Genomic DNA, 18,631 nt, shown 5'->3' on the forward strand with positions numbered 1-18,631 from the left:
ATTTCATGGTACACATGTATATCGTGCTTTTTTTCCAATAAAAAGGCAATGGCTAAACATTTGTAAAATATAAAGCGAAAAAAAAAATCACGACACCTTTCTTCCAAACTTAAAGATCAAGGTCACAATTACAAAGGTAAACATTGGCCATGAAATAGCTTATCTGGACTGCAGTTTAGTCATTCATTTAGCAATGTTAGTGGAGCTGTCAGCCAAGAGTGAAATATAGAGACACCTGTGTTCTATATGGACAATTTAAAGTTGTTAATTGAACTATTCCCTATTGTATTCATTATTCATAAGTTATTTATACATTTGACATTATCTGATACATGTACCTTATTAACATTTAGAAGATTTACTTTGATTTGATTGCAGATGATTTTAAGGAATGCACCCCGCCAGTTGCTAAGAAACCAAAAATAGCTATCAAGGAAAACAAGCAGAAAAGCACAGACAAGATACCAAAAAATAAATCCAGGTACTTAAAATTAATACTGGCTGAACAAAACCTTCAGATTAAAATAAGGTTCTGTTCAATTGATCATTATAGCATTAAATGGTTGCAGATCAAAGCTTTTTACATTGAAGAGGCGACCAATCATAAATCTGTTAATCAAAATTTGAACATAAGTTTTAAGCATTATTGTGTGCATATTATGAGAAAAAATATGTCAGTAGAATGAAGTGTAAGTAACTTTTTAGTATTGGTAATATCTTGTTACTTTTTACTATATAATTTTCGAATTTAATTCTCTGCTACAAATATACTTAATGTCTTATAGGCATACATGTAGAATCAGATGATTCATTGGTTGTTCAAAGTTCATATCCCAAAAATTACAGCCTCTTACAGGCTGTTTTCCAATTGCAAAAGTAAATAAATGGCTGTTTCCCAAGGGCGAAAGTTAAAATTTCCCCCCAAAATTAGAACGAAATTTCCCCCAAAATATGCTGAACTTTTCCAATAAACTTCATAATTAGTTTATTTTGAGTTTATTATACAGCAATTTAATTCCCTTAATTATATAGATTGTAAAAGGCAGTTAAAAGGCACTTAAAAACAATTTGTATACTATTATTTACAATTATATTAATAATGTTTTTATTTTCTCAATTTCATGTTTTATCGTGCTTTGTTTCCCCAATAATAAAGGAACAGGTTGTTAAATATAAAGTAAAAAACGAATACATGTTTATCAGTACCTACATTTGTGTTAACAGGAAATCAGTAGAGGAGAAGATCTATGAGCGTGAGCTTCAAGCGGCTCTGGAGTTATCCATGAGTCAGTCGGACCAGTCCCAAGGATGTGGGACCCATGACAAGGGAACGGCTGACAATAGCCTTTCAGATGACCTTCCACCTGTACTAGATCAGGAGGCAACTTCTCCTGTGATACCTCCCCTTGGCAACATTGAGAAAGGTTAAAACATATGTGTATTAAGTTATTTTACTAGTAAATATTTCAGTGTTATTACTTATTTCATTATTGCAAGGCCTTTGTCCAACAAAGTCTGAAGTATAGAAAAGGATGTGTTATGAAGTCATTTTACTGTTATGAAGCATGTGTTAACTTGTTAGTATTTATATCTAACTTATGTCAGTATTTTTGAAAAAAATCATCCAAGATAGACTTGGGGCTTTTAAAATTAAATGCAGCAAAATTCTTTATTTTGATGCAAGCATTTAGCAATGTTCCCACTTTTGACTCTTGCTATCTGCCTTGCATCTTTTTTTTAAATGCCAATGTTACCAAGAAGCAAACCAAAGAATATTTATAGGCTTGCCTGGTGTATCTATGGTTCTGTTAAACTGACCCATTCTCAGAGTAAAATAAAAAAAAAATCTAATGCAGAATATTTTTTTCCCAATTTTCAAAAAAACAATTAGTAGTACTAGTGTTAACAATTGGCATGAACGGAAAATTAATTTTCAAAACGGCCTTTCACGCCCTACCTCTGATTCAAGTAGATAAGGTGTCAGTTACTTGCATAAATATGTGAACAAAGTTCTGGACGGGTACTCCAGCTCACACGGGAAAAGTGTGTGTTGATTACCAGAACTGCGTGACATTGCTAAAATGGTGTTGAAAAAGGAAATAAAACACAACAAAGTTACAAACAACACTAAAACATGAAGGACTGTTTTTTTGTGTGAAGATTGCACTCGACCCCTAAATTAGCTGTCAGACACTATGATTTACAAGCAAAACACCACAGTTTTAAACATAGTACTTATACTATATCAGATGACAAGCTATTATACAGCATAACACAATCGATTCAAGTAATTTTATCAATTATTGCTCATATACTCATAGATAAACTTAAGTTGGAGCATCATTTTATTAACCAGGTTTTCCGAAAGAAATCACTGGGTATTAGATTGGTGAATGTCGGCGGGCGGGCAGGCTGCCGGAACAATTCTTCCAAGCGCAACTCCTCCTTCATTTCTCAACGGATTTCAATAAAACTTTGACAAAATGATTGTCACCAAGTGCCCTGGTGCATATTGTTGAAATTTTATGATTCTGTCGAAATCAAGGTTGCCACCACTTAAAATAGATTGAATTTGACACAAGGGGGTAACTAGGAACAATCAGTAATAATGCACATTTTGAATTGTCTCCCTTCATCAGACTTTTTTTTTCAAATTGAAAACCTGGTTTTGTGACAATTTTGTCCCTTGTTTATTTAAAGAATGGAATATTTTTGTCAGACTCCTTTATTTTGTGTCTGTATGCACATTTTCTATTGTTGAACATATTTCCTGCTACCTTTAAACTATAGATCCTCCACCTGTCACACCGAGGCTTCAGCCAGCAAATCAGCATGACAGTGATGACGACATTCAAGTGATAGAAACTGGCATAGAAGCAGTTCCATCATCATCTAGAAAACGATCTACAAAAGCAAGGAAATATGTAGACTCAGATTCTGACGAGGGAGAAGGTAATGATTTACTAAGGGCAACAATATTTTTATGGCACAAACACATTATAATTATATAATGATTTGGAAAAAGATAATCTTACTGAATACAGTTGTAAAGAGTTTAAAAAATAAGAGACCCAGAATGCTCTATGAAAAGCATGTTTTTGTTCCATTAATTATTTGACAGAATCTCTATTATTGTAAATGCCTGGTCAAATGACACATTCAGTAAAGGAATTTACAGTGAACTAGTTTATCTATTTAAAAATACTATCCCAAATCAAGTTATCATAATTGCTTTTTATAGTGTTTATACATTTCTTAGGCAAATGTATGAGTCAGACTGAAACAATTCTTTCCTCTTAAAACTAAATGTAGAGTGGTTTTAAAAGATTATGTTGAAAACACACATTTATTTACTAGTTTAAAAGAAGTCTGAGCCATTTGTGTTTGTCTTTTGAATTGCATGCATTTAAGTTTTATTTCATTATAAATAATTACCCATTTGTATGCCCCTGGTAGGTTGGCATATAGCAGTTGAACTGTCCGTCAGTCAGTATGTGAGTCTGTCCGTCCGTCCGGAAAAAACTTTAACGTTGGCAATAACTTTTGCATTAATGAAGATAGCAACTTGATATTTGGCATGCATGTGTATCTCATGAAGCTGCACATTTTGAGTGGTGGAAGTTCAAGGTCAAGGTCATCCTTCAAGGTGAAAGGTAAAAAAAAAATTTATTTCAAAGCGGCGCAGTAAGGGGCATTGTGTTTCTGACAAACACATCTCTTGTTTGTTACAGATTTTGAAATAGATCTAAAGAAGTTTTTGCAAAGTCCCTTAAAAACCAAATCTCTGACCGACCCAAAAAGCAAAACTAGAAAACATGATAATGGTAGGATTAATAGTTGTTGTTGCAGTTTTCAATGAATTTTTATTCCTCCCTTGTTTCATACATGTTGGAGTGCAAGGTTCATTTGTTTGAGTGGCTAACAAGACTCGTTATAGTTTCACAATTTTGTTGTAAATTCTGTTTCAAGCAAAGCACAGGTTTATGATTCCAAGCTTAAAGTTAAAATGTTCTGTTGCAAATTCTTTGCACATTTGTGAAAGATTGGTGATAGTTTGAATTTTGATTGGTGTTTCATTCCTATTTACTTATTGAAGTATTGTTTTCACTTTTTAACCAGGTTTTCCGAAGGAAAAAATTGGTTATTAGATTGGCGAATGCGGGCGGGCTGGCGAGCGGGCGGAACAAGCTTGTCCGGGCCATAACTATGTCGTTCATTGTCATATTTTAAAATCATTTGGCACATTTGTTCACCATCATTGGACGGTGTGTCGCCGCGAAATAATTACGTCGATATCTCCAAGGTCAAGGTCACACTTTGAGTTCAAAGGTCAAAAATGGCCATAAATGAGCTTGTCCTGGCCATAACTATGTCATTCATCGTGAGATTTTAAAATCATTTGGCACATTTGTTCACCATCATGGGACGGTGTGTCGCACGAAAGAATCACGTCAATATCTCCAATGTCAAGGTCGCCACGACTAAAAATAGATTTTTTTTAAAAACAAACTTACAAAGGGGGTTAATTTTGTTTGTTCATTTCAAAAGTTCAGTTTGAGTTTTCTCCCTTTATCAGATTTTTTTTTCACAATGAAAACCTGGTTTTGTGACAATTTTGTCCCTTGTTTATTGTTTGTTTTATAATAATGTTTTTTACACAGGAATCTGTGCTAGCGTTGTCAAGTTTTTTCAGATCAAATGATGTCAATATAGACAATATGGCACCAATGCATCCAAACTTTACTACACATGATACATACTAAGATGACACATGAGACAGGAATACATGCCTGAAAATGACGTTGGGGAAAAATGTCATGATTTAAGAACTGTAACTTGTATGTTTAAATACACAATGTACATAGACAAAAGGCAATTCTTTCCAAATTATAATATACATAATTGTATGTATGTGTACATACAAGTTTAATTAATAATATATGTGAATTATTTGATTGTCTTTCAAAAGAACTGGATATATGCAATGTGTATAAGGAAATAATGATAAATTCATGACTTGACATTAGACAGTGACTATGAGGCTGAAGATGCCTTACAGGATGAGGAAGATGATGATAGTGACAAAGACTACAATGGAGATGGCAGTGATAGTGACTTTGGCTCCAAGAAAAAGAAAGCTAATGTGAAAGGGAAACAAACAAAATCTGCACCACAAAAGGACAAATCAGTGAACAAAAAACAACAAAATGCAGGTAAAATTGTGTATCTCTTTTATCAAATATATAATTTTTGTTTCAATACTTCTTTCAGCCTTATGTATTCTAAAATGATCACGATCCCAGCAGAAACTAATATGTAAATGATTTTGTATAAGCAATGTCATATTTAAAAATGATTTTGAGTGTAAGCTGATAAATACAAGTTATACTATTATTCCTACATGTACAAAATTAAAGCATTCTGAAAATAGAAATACACATGTGTATGCAAATATAAATTGTGTATTGCTTTAAAAGGGGTTTGATTTTTGTTGTTCATGTTTTCAGATTATTTAATCTTAACATATATTTATTTAATGCAAATGTGTTAAAAATAAATCATAAATCAAATTTAACAAAATCACTGAGTATCCCTGTATTGTGCAATGTGGCTATAATGTCATCTACATATTTTTTATTATGCCCTCGAAGGAGGGCATATAGTGATCGAACCGTCCGTCTGTCTGTCTTTTCGTCACACTTTGCATTTAGGTTTCGAAAAATGCTCATAACTTTTATGTCGCTTCAGATAGCAAATTGATGTTTGGCATGCATGTGTAAATGATGGAGCTGCACATTTTGAGTAATGAACGGTCAAAGTCAAAGGTCAAATATATGGCTTCAAAGCGGCGCAGAAGGGGGCATTGTGATTCTGACAAACACATCTCTTGTTCTCCTTCAAATGATAATCATTATAGTACCGAACTTTAGTCTTTTTCACGCAAAATACAATCATTCTCTGAACACAACAATATGTTTATTGCTCGGAATAGGCACATCATCAATTTTTCGTTTGATCAGAATTTAGTATGATAATTATGTTGAAATGCTCAAAATTATTTAATGGATTGACAGACGTTTAACAAAAATCAATTATTATTGTTCAGAGTGCTTATGGAAAAGTGTAATTCTTCTAAGTGATCTTCCACAAATATCATTGACAGTACCCCAATGTTTTTTCAAGAACAAAAAATGTTCAATGATGCGGCTATTTGAAAGCTAACGAAGCCTTACAATCAAATCATGTAAATAGGTCTATCATTTATCTTAAGGTTGTTTAATGAGGGCTTGGGGAAAAGTTCCTTTTTAGCATAGTGAATACTCTGGATGCCACATCTTTCTGAACTTTGCTGAGAACTTTTGTCCCATGAAAATCGTCACAGCGTTTGGAACTAGGCTCAACGGGATTTCTTACCAGCTCACTAGTTGAATTTTAAGAAAGCTATTAACTCTTTTTAGGCCACATTTATTGCCCCTTCTTTGCAGCCATTTATTACCCCTTTTTATGACTTGGTCAGAATGTTTGCTCGATTGATATCATAAATGAGTTAAAGCTGGGTCCTGAATCCCGGTCCTTAATTTGCCCAGAAAAACTATTGTAGGTTCACTTACAGCTATGAAAATTTAATGAAATACTGATAAAACTGCCAGAAATCCATACACATAACATCATAATTTATTGTCTAAGGAAAGTCTGCCAAACAGCCATCATCCTCATCAAAATCCAAGTCGTTGGTCCCAAAGTCTTCCAAGGTTGAAGCAAGTTCACCATTGGCAACCAGTAGTCCATTAGTTAGCAGAACGCCTACATCATGCAGAACATCAACACCCACCACAACTGTCCGCTTGCAGCAAACATGGAAACCCCCAGGTAAAAATGGGGCCCATTTATTCATCGTATGTTTCTTACTTAACTTTTAATATGTTTTGTTTTCATTGTGTATTATAAGTATAAATTAATTTTAAAAGTACATAAATTATGAACCACAACATTCATATGAAAAAAGGGTAGGGTCTTTAGTTCTGACAATGCCATAATTTGTGATAAACTAAATTGGATCAATTAAAAAGTTTTTGTGAAGCTAAATGTAAAAGGAGGTAAGGTAATTACCTCCCCTGGGATTACAAAAAATCAAAATCCTGTAGAACCATTAACAGTTATGAAAGGAATAAAGGTCAGATTAAAAGAGTGATTGTGAAAATTCAGGCCAGTTAAATCCAGGTGTCTAATAATTTACTCCTTTATTATGGGGGAACCTTTTCACAGTATTATTCGACATCCGTAACTAGGTAAGTTTGGTAATTGGTGCAACAGTACAACACTTTACATTTTGTTAACAACTTTTTATCTGTTAGTGTTCAAGTGTACCTAACATGTGAAAGCTATAAAATAAATAATATCAAACAATACAAACACAAATGAAGCTTTCACTTCACTATTAATTTCATGTATTTTCAGGAGCTGCCACAGCCAACAGCTCACCTTCAGTCGGCAGCATCAAGTCACAAACTTCTGTTGGGAAGTCGCCTGGATTGGAAGGTGTCCATATTAAATTGCCATGTCTAGGGGGAGTAAACATTAAGTCTCCCAGCTCTGGATTGAGGCTAGGGCTCTCACGCAATATGAAATCAAAGCCCCTTCATCCAAATCTTAAAATTGCAAACTGAACATTTTGGTTTTTTTTCAGTCCGTCAAAGTTACCGGAATATTGTGATTGGTGGTTGTATGTTATAAAATTGTAGAAAAATATCCTGAAAATTCCAGCTTGCTTCTATGTCATGAAAAAAAAGCCATCAGCTTACTTTCAGAGTTCAGTGTCTGTAATTGCTTCATTGTTAACTATAGCATGTGGAATACATGTATCAAGATTTTACTTGTTTAATGGTGAAATTGAAGTGAACAGTTGGGGACTTTTGCAGTGGAAACAAAAAGATGTTAGTTATTCTTCTTGTTTAGTTACGCCATTAAGTAATTAACATATGCAGTACTATGTGTGAAATGATTTTCGGGGCATGATCTGTAGTGATATAGAAATTGACACTTCAGTTACACATTTATCATTTATATGATTATTTTATTTTTGTTTGTTATTAAAACATTAATTTTTAAGCATTAAATCGTGTATTATAGAATGTATTCTTTTAAACCAGTTCTCACCACATTCATGAAAATTGTAAGGTGAATGGGACATTTTAAATGAATGGATGGCACTAAAATGTTCTTTCAAATAAAATATATGAACAATTTAATTATAAAATCTTAAAGAGTGATTTATGAGAAAATATATTAATCACATGCAATACCCTGTTTCCCATGTAATATAACCATTACGAATATTTTTATCTTACACATGTGTAATACTTTTTAAGCATTTTCATTGGCTTAGTTTTTATCGATTGACCAATCGCATTTTGTTATTTTGCTGAAACGACGTTGCAACGTCAAATGACGTCACGAAATGTAAACAACATTCGGGATTTATCATTATGTTATCATTAATATTTATTTTATTTACTCATTTAAAAGCATGTGATAAAAAAGATCTGACACTCGTCATTTCATACCATATTTTATTAAACTCGTCCAGGAAATTCATATGTAAGCTCACCAAAGGCTTGCTTAATAATAAAATTCCTGAACTGGTTTAATAAAGTATGGTATGAAATGACAACTTGTGCCAGATCCTATATGTATGTTGTCTCAAGTAGCTAAATGCATGTGTGTGAGCCATGCAATATTAACTTATTGTTAGTTACCAGTTATTTGGACTTGTGTATATAGTTGCAGTGTGAATATTTTGTGTTATATTGTGTTGGTATTAACACCTGCCAAGCAAACATTTTCCGGATTGCACAATACTAACTAGCATTTCTGTCCATGAACAGCACTTCAACTATTCAACTTTTTTGTTTGTAGCATATAAGTGCCCATTATCTACGGCACATTTTTTTCAAAGTTTTTTTTGGTTGATATGTGGTCTAACGCAATTGATAACAACACCAGGGATGTTGCTTCGAGTGAATGCCAATAAAACCAGTTGTCAAGTGGCAAGTTTTTGCCCAGTCTTTTCACAGATCTCTAATCAAAGTTTAGGTTATGACTGAGATTTAAGCTTTCGACAAATATAAATATATAAGCAAAGTGTGGGGATAATAAAGACTCGTTCAAAGATTTAAAGAAAATATATCATAGAATCACTGAAAATAGTTATCAGAAAATAACAAATAATAATAATCATAATAATTGAAAATAACTCCTTTTTTTAATAACTTAGCAGATAATAACTGAAAATAACTTAACAGAGAATTACTGAAAAGAACTAATCAGGAAATTAGTAAAAATAGCGTAGTTGAGAACTATTGGAAAATATTAACCAGGGAATTGCTGAAAACATCTTCTTAGTTTAAAAACATATTAAAAGCCCATTAAACGCGAGATTTACTATGGGTGGTTCATGGGAACTACGTTATGCTTCTGCAACTGCCCGAAGCCAAGCTCACGTTTGCTTGTAAATGTTCGTTTGTTGACGTGGGAAATTCATATGGAATATATTGTGATTATTTTTTTTTTTAAGCATTTTATAACTCGTTAAATTTATGTTACCATACCACGCCAACTTTGAAATTTTGGCAATTGCTTTACAGAATATAGAATTTTTTTATAGGTAAACTTTATTTTACGAAATACCGGTATTCGTTGATTTTGAATATGTATGTGGACTTAACTGATTATGACTGAAAACAAATTATTGGAAAATAACCTTAAGTTACTTATCAGACTGAAATTATATTTACAGCGAATTTGTTTTATTTAATAGCAATACGAAGGAACTGTGATCATTCATTCAACTTCAACTTTATTTTTTAAATTGTAAAATAGGACAGTGTCACACTTTTCATGTTCGCTCTCTAATTCAAATAATTTTCATCCGATCTTTACCAAACCTGGTCGGAAGTTGTAACTAGGCAATATCTAGGTCAAGTTCGAATATTGGTCATGCTGGGTCAAAAACTAGGTCATGGGGTCACTGAGTGCATTTCAAGGATTTAGCATGGTGTCTGCTCTCTAATTGAAGTAGTTTTCATCTGATCTTTACCAAACTAGGTCAGAAGTTGTATCAAGACAATATCTAGGTCAAGGTCGAATATGGGTCATGCTAGGTCAAAAACTAGGTCACAGGGTTACTTAGTGCATTTCAATGATTTAGTATGGTGTCCGCTCTCTAGTTGAAGTAGTTTTCATCCGACCTTCACCAAATTTGGTCAGAAGTTGTATCTAGACAATATCTAGGTCAAGTTCGAATATGGGTCATAACTAGGTCACGGGGTCACTAAGTGCATTTCTATTAAAGCGTTTATTGGGGGCATATGTCATCCTATGGAGACAGCTCTTGTTTTATTTACAAACAAAATTTGTAAGCTAACACTGTTAAACCAACATTTACTTATGTTTTTGGATATCTTCTTCTTTAGCCAAAATAAGTTTTGAAATTGTATGCATTGTACTAACAACATATTGGTATCGATATAAAATAAAAAATTATAATAAATAAGCTATGAATTCTTGTCACTATTAGGTATGACTCACATGTTATTACTTTGTTGTTAAATTAAGTGCAAAACTGAGACTTTTCAACCTGTGCACGATTTGAACACGTATGAAGACTACATTCGTTAAGCTGTAAAAGCAGACACACATAAGTTTTATCTCCGTAATTTATATGCCAATACTTATATTCGGCTTCTACAGCGTTGTTGGGAAAGCAACTTATCGAATACTAACAGAACTACCAGGTATTTGATGTATTTATTTTACGACACAAACGTCGACGAATACTTGTGGAGCGCTTTGATTAATCATTTGTAATATGTGCAATACATAATATGTATCTACAATTATTTGGCGTTGTGAGGAATACTAGCTCAACGGAAGATAACAAAATACTATTAACAACTAGCGGTACGTGTTTTTTTTTTAACGATATGTACTACACAGAGGACCTTGTCTTCTTAATTAATTAGCATATCGTTTCTACCTATCTACCAAACGAAACATATTTGAACAAGAACAGAAGCATTTACCAAATTGACATTAATGAACACGAGTGCGCTTTTTCTCCTAAGAATTCACGTGTTTAAATGACGGTATCGCGCGTATAATGCCATGCATTGAGCATTATAAAAAGAGACGCATGCTTGCCTTTAAAATGACGCTTTTTAATACAATCGTCAATAATGACTTACAACACAGAAAACACAAACATTGAATTTTGCTAGGTTTATACTACCGACAAGTCAAAGCATTCACTTGGAGAATTTTGAAACTTAAATATCTCAGTTATGAGTTAAGATATCGTTTTTAAAATTTTAATGTGATCATTTGACAACATTCTGAGCACGATAAAATCATTCATCCGTGACGGTAGGACGCCTTAGCACGTTAGTCGAGTCAATATATGAAAAAATACCGCTCAACCCCAAACAATTGCTACAAAAGGTATTTTCACTGATCCTGGTAGAGTAGAATGCCCTTTTAAACATATCAAAAGTTTACCAAAATCGGACCACCGGAAAGTTGTTTTTTCAAGATGGCCACAACATATTTATGATGATAACTTTGTGAGTATACACTCAAATTTCATTATTTTGGTGTCTATCCTTAGGTTTGGGGGCCATTAACACATAAAGATAATACAAATTTATGTAAGTTTATAACGTATAGTGAAATCCAACATGGCGTCCAAATGGCCGCTAATACAATGAAAGCAAGTGCATATTTATTGATTCAAACGCATCCAGATAAGAATATGCAAGGAGGAGATTGAGATTTCCAAGAATAACTGAAGGTGCTATTGAGTAGAAGGGAATTAATGAAGCTAGTGTGAAGCAGGATAATCTTGTAATTGAGGCTGGCACTAAAGTACATACAAATGACGTCTGCAGTACACATGATACAAACATTAAAAGTTATGTTGCAAAGCAAAGTTGTAGTTCTATACAGTTAAATTGGGCACAAGGAATTTAAGCTGGATATGTACTGACCGACCAATTTTTTTATAGGCATGCGATTCCCTTTCAGATGTTATATGGTTATATTATGGAACAGACACAATGCGCAAGGTTGCGGCAGATGGTGATGCTATTTTTGAAGCAGTTCGTTCACAAGCTGTCATTGCACCACTACAAGTGGGACTTGCTATTCAAATCAATCATCTACAACGTTCGAAGGTTATTGTTGAATGCAGCGGATTTTGTGGAACCTAATGTCATTGGCAGTGATATAGATTTGTTGGAGATGCATGTTATCCCTGCCGCCAATCGTGTTGATCACAATACTATCGCCATTGACGGCAAATGTACTTTTCGTGGGATGGATGTCAAGAAATCTTTTACCCCCGCATCACGGATGATTTTTCTGATTCCGCAAAACAGGTTAAAGAGTTTAACATTAGAAATAAGACAAAAATGCTATCTTGGAGTACCGGTTGGCAAGGCATGCTTGTACTGAAGTAGTAGTCGAAGACCTAACGCGATTTCTTGATTATGACAAGAGGTTTAAGAGGGTAGATATTTTGTGAGAACTCTCATTCAGCTTCAGGCAGGAACACCAAATTGGCAGGGAATGATTCGTATTTATGCATATTTCGCATCAGGAAAACCAGCACACTGAGCAGTCGTCAGTCAAATTATCGACATAATCGTTTGTACTCTTGGGATAAGTTGTGCACTATGTCAACATTTTACTGTTTGTAACCTTGCCATGAAGCATAACCTTCCCACCATTTTAACTTTTAACGGCCCTTATATTGGAGGGCTGCCGAAATCATCATTGATGTGCGAGAAAGTAGTTGCCTGAAGAGTATTGTTTTGATGTTGGGGTGTTTTCATACACCCCTTGCTGGGGGTCGTGGATTCGTCATTGAAGGAACCGGTCTAAACACATACTTGAAACTATCTATGGGGACAATGCCATTGTGCACATTATGACAGGGAAAATTGTCCAGACGGCTTTGCGGGGCTATTTTCATGTTGACAAGTGCCTACACAGCCAGCTCATATCAGGAAGATCCCGAGATTCAGATACTGCTCTATCAGGCAGAAGAGTTGTACTCTTCCATTCTTAGGGGCAAGACGGCGCAGGCGCTTCACGTTCTGACAATTAGATCAAACTCGAAACGGCTAAAGAGAAAAAAAAATGAACATGCCCAAACCTCAAAGACAAGCCAATTATTGCTGAATTATCACCTTCCTTATGCCTATTGCAAGGCAAGGATGTTGATCAAGGCGGGTTGTACTGGATGTTTGATGATGCATTTTCAGACAGTATCCAATTGTGTTTCCGTCTTTGCTGTAGCTGGGTACTTCAATTACCTGCGATCTGCTTATAACTATTTTAAGCCAACTTATTCCCTATATGAAACGCACCCAGAAGTTTATCAAAAGTTCGTTAATGGTTGTCGCTCGGCTACGAAGTGATCTTGCCATTGAGCAAACATAGATGAGGCCTCTTAAGAACACAAGTTGTCTACATCGCGGCAGTGGGATGACCGATGATATGCAAAACCGTTGGACACTTTCTGCACCTGTGACATCGAGTGCAGCAGTGCGATGCAGGATTTCACAGGACGGGCCTATAATACAAGTCCACAACACACAAACTCGACTGAGGTGCACATCAAAAGAGATGCTTCTGATCTCTAGAAAATGCAGACACAGACTACAACCTGCTCAACCTACACAGCTGATCCTCTTTGAAAAACATTGTCAATGGGATAGTGGCTGATGTGAATGTTCATGCATTTCAGGAGGTTGGGAACAAGATCATAAGAGACATCATAGGATAGTCGATCTTTATTGAATAAATCTAAGAGAAAAGCAGAAAGATACCACAATCTTGGGAATAGTTCCGCTTTAAAATTGCTTAAGACCGTGCTATGTATCCTGCCCTTCTGTTTCAGCGTTTCCTAATATTGTCAATATCTGGAGATCTTTACCTTGAATATATATTCTCTTGCCCACTTTGAAGCATAGAACAGACTTCGTAAAGCAGACAAGCCTTAGATCATTAAATCAATGAGAGATCAAGCTTTAGACATATCACATGAGGCTGTGATGACCTTTATTCCTGAATTAGATTGTTACGTGCTTGGTAGGTGGCTCTTTGCTTCATCGTTTACCATGGAAAAAGGTCGACACAAACAACGCCGAGATTTAACGGACAAGCAACAGTGGTGCTCAATGGTTACGAAGCCGGTCCTTCTATCAAAGATATCACACACCAGAGACGAGGACAAAAACGTGAACCCGAGTATGAGTTACACCAAAGAGTATAATGATAATGCAAAAATGATGACTTTTTTCTCTTAAAAAAAACAAGGCAGGCATGATTGCTCTCATCATCACTGCTCTCACTTAAAGGGAAAGTTATGTGGGAAGCGGACAACGACAACGAGCGAGGCATGGTATTGTAATGCACATGGGGGGGGGGGGGGGGGGTAGAGGGTTAGGGTTAGGGATAGGGTTTGGGTTAGGGTTAGCCTACCCGACCCCTAACCTAACCATAACCCAGGTTATCTCCCCTATGCCATGCCTCGCTCGTTGTAATTGTCCTCTTCCCAAGTTATGTCCTTGTGTCACAAGGTGATGCAGACGTTGATATTGTTAAAACAACAGTGGAATGATCCATAGCCCCACAACGTTAATTGGCGAGGATACAGATAGTGTATCATGTGATAGTGGACAGCTGAATGTCATTAATTGGATTTTATGATAAATCAACTGCTTAGTGATATAACAAAAATCAATCAAAGTGTATTTTGTCTCCAAAACTATGACGTTTAACATAAAAATCATCTCATCTTTGAGTCAAACGTAATCGACTTTATATCCTTCTCATTGTGGCGGTGGCTATTTTTGGCGGCCATGTTGCATGTGTATCATAAACTAAAACTATGTCTGATGGTCTCAAAGTGTTCTTTGGTCCCCGAAACCTGGGTTAAAGACACCAAATACATCCACTTTGAGTGGATTGTTACATAGTTATGATCTTAAATGGGTTTTGGCGGCCATCTTGAAAAAAGAATTTTCCGGGGGACCAATTTTGGTAAACTTTTGATATGTTATAAAGTAAGTGCTATTCTACCACTACCAGGATCAGTGAAAATACCTTTTGTAGCAATTTTTAGGGGGTCAAAGTTTATATTGACCTGACTACGTGGAGTATGTATAGTTTCGTTTTTTTGCACGTGAAAATGGTGAAACGTAATATTTTTCTAAATTTATTTCAATTGGTTCATTGTTGGTGGGTTCTTAGACCAACATTGAACAACTTCCTTGAAAGTTGATATCTTAAGAACTAGGAGAAATCTATGACCACACCAATAAATAATACATACAATAAAAAAGTGATACCAAGATTGATAATATACTATTGCTGACTTATTTGGCATTTAAGGTAAAATGTAAATATGCATCCCTTTTTAAATTATGTTTATGATAGTAAATGTTTCACCAGTGACAAAGACATGTACACTGTTTAACAAGATTAAAGTTGTTTGAAATATATCGTATACAAACAAAGAATATGTCATGCTTAATTTTACAAATGCTTATTTAAATTCGTCAATGCAATCTATACACGATTACAAATGCATAAGAATGTTAAAGAGTTTAATTTACGCATTTGGACCGAAACTACTGACGAAAAGGATGCATAGATGTATTTATGCAATAAATAGGGTTTCATGAACTCTAAAGAAACACACTGTTTTGAGTATTAAAGCAAGTATTTAAGCAACTTATCTGATAGCCATCGCGTCTTGGCACTTGTGATGATTTTATTGCTGCACCGTTATTTTTTTTACCATGGGTTATTCAACAACAATGTCTGATAGATATGATATTAATTAAATAACGTTTATTTTTTAATAATCATAAGATTTAGCATGTATGTATTGATATTAAACTATCAGACTAAATTAGAAAGTTCACCTAGCAAGAGAGCTAATATTTTCTTCTTTTTTCAGTGTAGACAATTTTGGTGCAATGATTGTGGAAAAGGTCGAGCTTAAGAAACACAACACACAATATTTTAAATTATCATTTCATGTTTGGATTGAAACATGACCGATTGTAAAATGTTTACATAAAAATTTGATTAACACTCAAACTTCGTAATCTGAAAACAACTATTTTCAACAGTGTTTTCACTACCATCAGACTCGGTAGTAATTATTATGACTTTAAGCCAATGCTTTAATGTAATTAATGAACATCAATATTAACAATTAAACATGTCCTCACACAAATCATACTGTCAAATGAATGCATGTACACTCATAACAGGAGTGAACGTTTACATGAAATACTCGGTAAGCACAATAATAACGTATGTTTTTAGGATAAGTATTTAATATCACTTATTTAAAATGTAAAACGTTATCGGTATAATTTCTACAGAGAATACAGGGTGCAGAATCAACGGGGTTTTCGTGTTTTTTTTTAGGGGTTTAGACACTGGCTGGACAGAATGTAAACACACCGTTAAGAACTTACTTTTTGTAAAAATCTCAAGTTATTGAAATTCATTTGCAAAACTCTTTAGTGCATACAAGACAGTTTCTCTTGCAGTTTGTGTCGATATCTTAAGGCATAACAATACATCCTTGAATACGTTTGAAATCGGTAACAAATCGGTAATGCGTCAATCAAAACCGCATAAATTAATGCAGTACACATGGAATTTTTTTCAAGAACACATTCTTATTAAATAATATATATATATATATATATATATATACAAGATAAGTATTGATGCAAAGCATCAAAGGGCGTCGGGAATTTCAGTGTAAAAGGTACTCAATGAAGTTACATGGAACGATTTTTTTCTACTGTAAATATTAATATATTGGCCGATTATTTTAAACAAAATAGAAAAAGATACTGGTATAACCATGATCTATAATTTTGTGTTATAACCCCCAAATAACCATTATTTATGATGGTGTGTTATAACCACCAAATAGCCATTATCTATGCTTTTGTGTTGTAACCCCCAAATATTTCATAGTTCATTTTATTTACATTGGTTTCCTTTTTTTACTGGCATAAGTGTGCAGTTTTCATTAATGGAACAGAACTGTGTAGGTTTTAATAAATCTGCTTCATCTTGTAAGCGTAATTTCATATTTTTCTCAACTTCAAGGGGAGTTGATTCGGAACTTATTCTTACGTTGCTCATTTACGATAGGGGTTGAGTACTCGTTGATATGAAAACACTGTAAAAGTTTGAAAAAAAAATTGAATGAAAACTGTACATTGCATTAAGAAGCTGCATTTCACAATACTTTGAAATTCAGTAAAAGATCATAATAGATTTATTGCTCCGATATTCATCATTTTCAATAGGGTTCGAGTAATACTGATATAAAAACACTTAACAAGTTTGGAAAGATTCAGACGAAAGTTGTGAAATCTTTTAAACAAGTGGAAATTGTTTATTTTGTCAAATTTAATAGAAAACAATTCTGGACTTATTGTCCCGATGTTTTTCATTTTAAATGAGGTAAAATGCTCATTGATATGAAGACACTGTAAGTTTGGAAAGAATCTGATGAAAAATGTTGACATAATCAACTAAACAAGCAGTTTTTCACTTTAATATTTAAATTCAAAGAGACTTATGGTCCGATATTGCTCATATAGAGTTTGGGTTTGTTCCTCTTTGATAAAAAAACATGTGCAAGTTTGGGAACAATCGGATGAAAATTTTGGACTTCGAACAACGAGTTCAAAATTTCTCAAATTCTAAGAAAGATAACTATGGATGTAATGGTCGGATAACGATCGGATAATACCACGCTCTCTATATGTGGTTCTTAAAAAAAAACTCCGAGCTGTGCTTGACTCTAGGCAAACGGGTTGCTGGGACACAGCTCCTCCTTGATAAGCGACTGCTTCCTTTATCGCAACTCATTGTTACAATCAAGAATACGTGTCTCGCTTCGCGCTCTATATGTGGTAGGGATAGTACTTAGGGCCTATGATAGACAACCATAAAAATACCTGAATAATAGATGTGTTGTTTGCATTTATTTGTTAATATAAACACACATGTATTTTTTATAAGATATTTAAGTGATGTAAGAAATTTTAATTAACGTTGTCACCACGCGGCATCCATTTATTTTAATAAAAATGTCCAACTGTAGTAAAATGGATTTTAAAATGTCTACATAATATAAAGCTTTATTATATTTATTAACCTGACTGAAAAAATTGTCAGCAGCCGCACTGTTTCATTCTTGCCGGAACCCGGGATTGAACCGGGGGACCTCTAGATGATTGTTGCGTAAACAACTTTAGTCTTACGGTCTCCCAACTGAGCTATTCCGGCTGACATCATCTACTGCTATTTTGTGAAGTTGTGTACAGCGATCGTTATTACCCGGTATATGTCTATTAATAAACTAATACATTGTACGTTTTCGTACCACTACGCCTTCCAATAAACTTGCTTGCGCGATATGTCGTCAAATGTCGTACTACACTGATTTTTCACTAAATAAGCAAATTAGAAAAAACACAAAATAAATATATTTTGATTATGTTTTGTTTTTATACAAAACCAGAAA

At 34.3% G+C, this 18,631-nt stretch overlaps 1 protein-coding gene and 1 non-coding gene across 3 annotated transcripts in view; one reads left to right on the plus strand and one right to left on the minus strand.

The window, feature by feature from the left end:
- LOC127882079 (RAD51-associated protein 1-like) overlaps positions 1 to 10,552 on the plus strand; it is a 32,735-nt gene extending 22,183 nt beyond the window's left edge. Inside the window, exons 3-9 of one of the 2 annotated variants that reach the window (XM_052430510.1) lie at positions 379 to 481; positions 1,225 to 1,424; positions 2,791 to 2,952; positions 3,732 to 3,824; positions 5,028 to 5,213; positions 6,688 to 6,870; positions 7,459 to 10,552. In XM_052430510.1, coding sequence (XP_052286470.1) covers positions 379 to 481; positions 1,225 to 1,424; positions 2,791 to 2,952; positions 3,732 to 3,824; positions 5,028 to 5,213; positions 6,688 to 6,870; positions 7,459 to 7,667 — 1,136 coding nt within the window. In that variant the 3' untranslated portion in view covers positions 7,668 to 10,552. The remainder of the gene's footprint in view (positions 1 to 378; positions 482 to 1,224; positions 1,425 to 2,790; positions 2,953 to 3,731; positions 3,825 to 5,027; positions 5,214 to 6,687; positions 6,871 to 7,458) is intronic. The other variant, XM_052430520.1, reaches the window with a different exon arrangement.
- A 7,750-nt stretch (positions 10,553 to 18,302) lies between these two features.
- Positions 18,303 to 18,393, minus strand: Trnaf-aaa (transfer RNA phenylalanine (anticodon AAA)). The gene is given in 2 exon segments: positions 18,303 to 18,339; positions 18,357 to 18,393. It is a non-coding gene; the product is annotated as a tRNA-Phe (tRNA).
- Positions 18,394 to 18,631: the final 238 nt, after the last annotated feature.

Source organism: Dreissena polymorpha, chromosome 1 (genome assembly GCF_020536995.1).
Source record: "Dreissena polymorpha isolate Duluth1 chromosome 1, UMN_Dpol_1.0, whole genome shotgun sequence".
Taxonomy (NCBI): Eukaryota; Metazoa; Mollusca; class Bivalvia; order Myida; family Dreissenidae; genus Dreissena; species Dreissena polymorpha.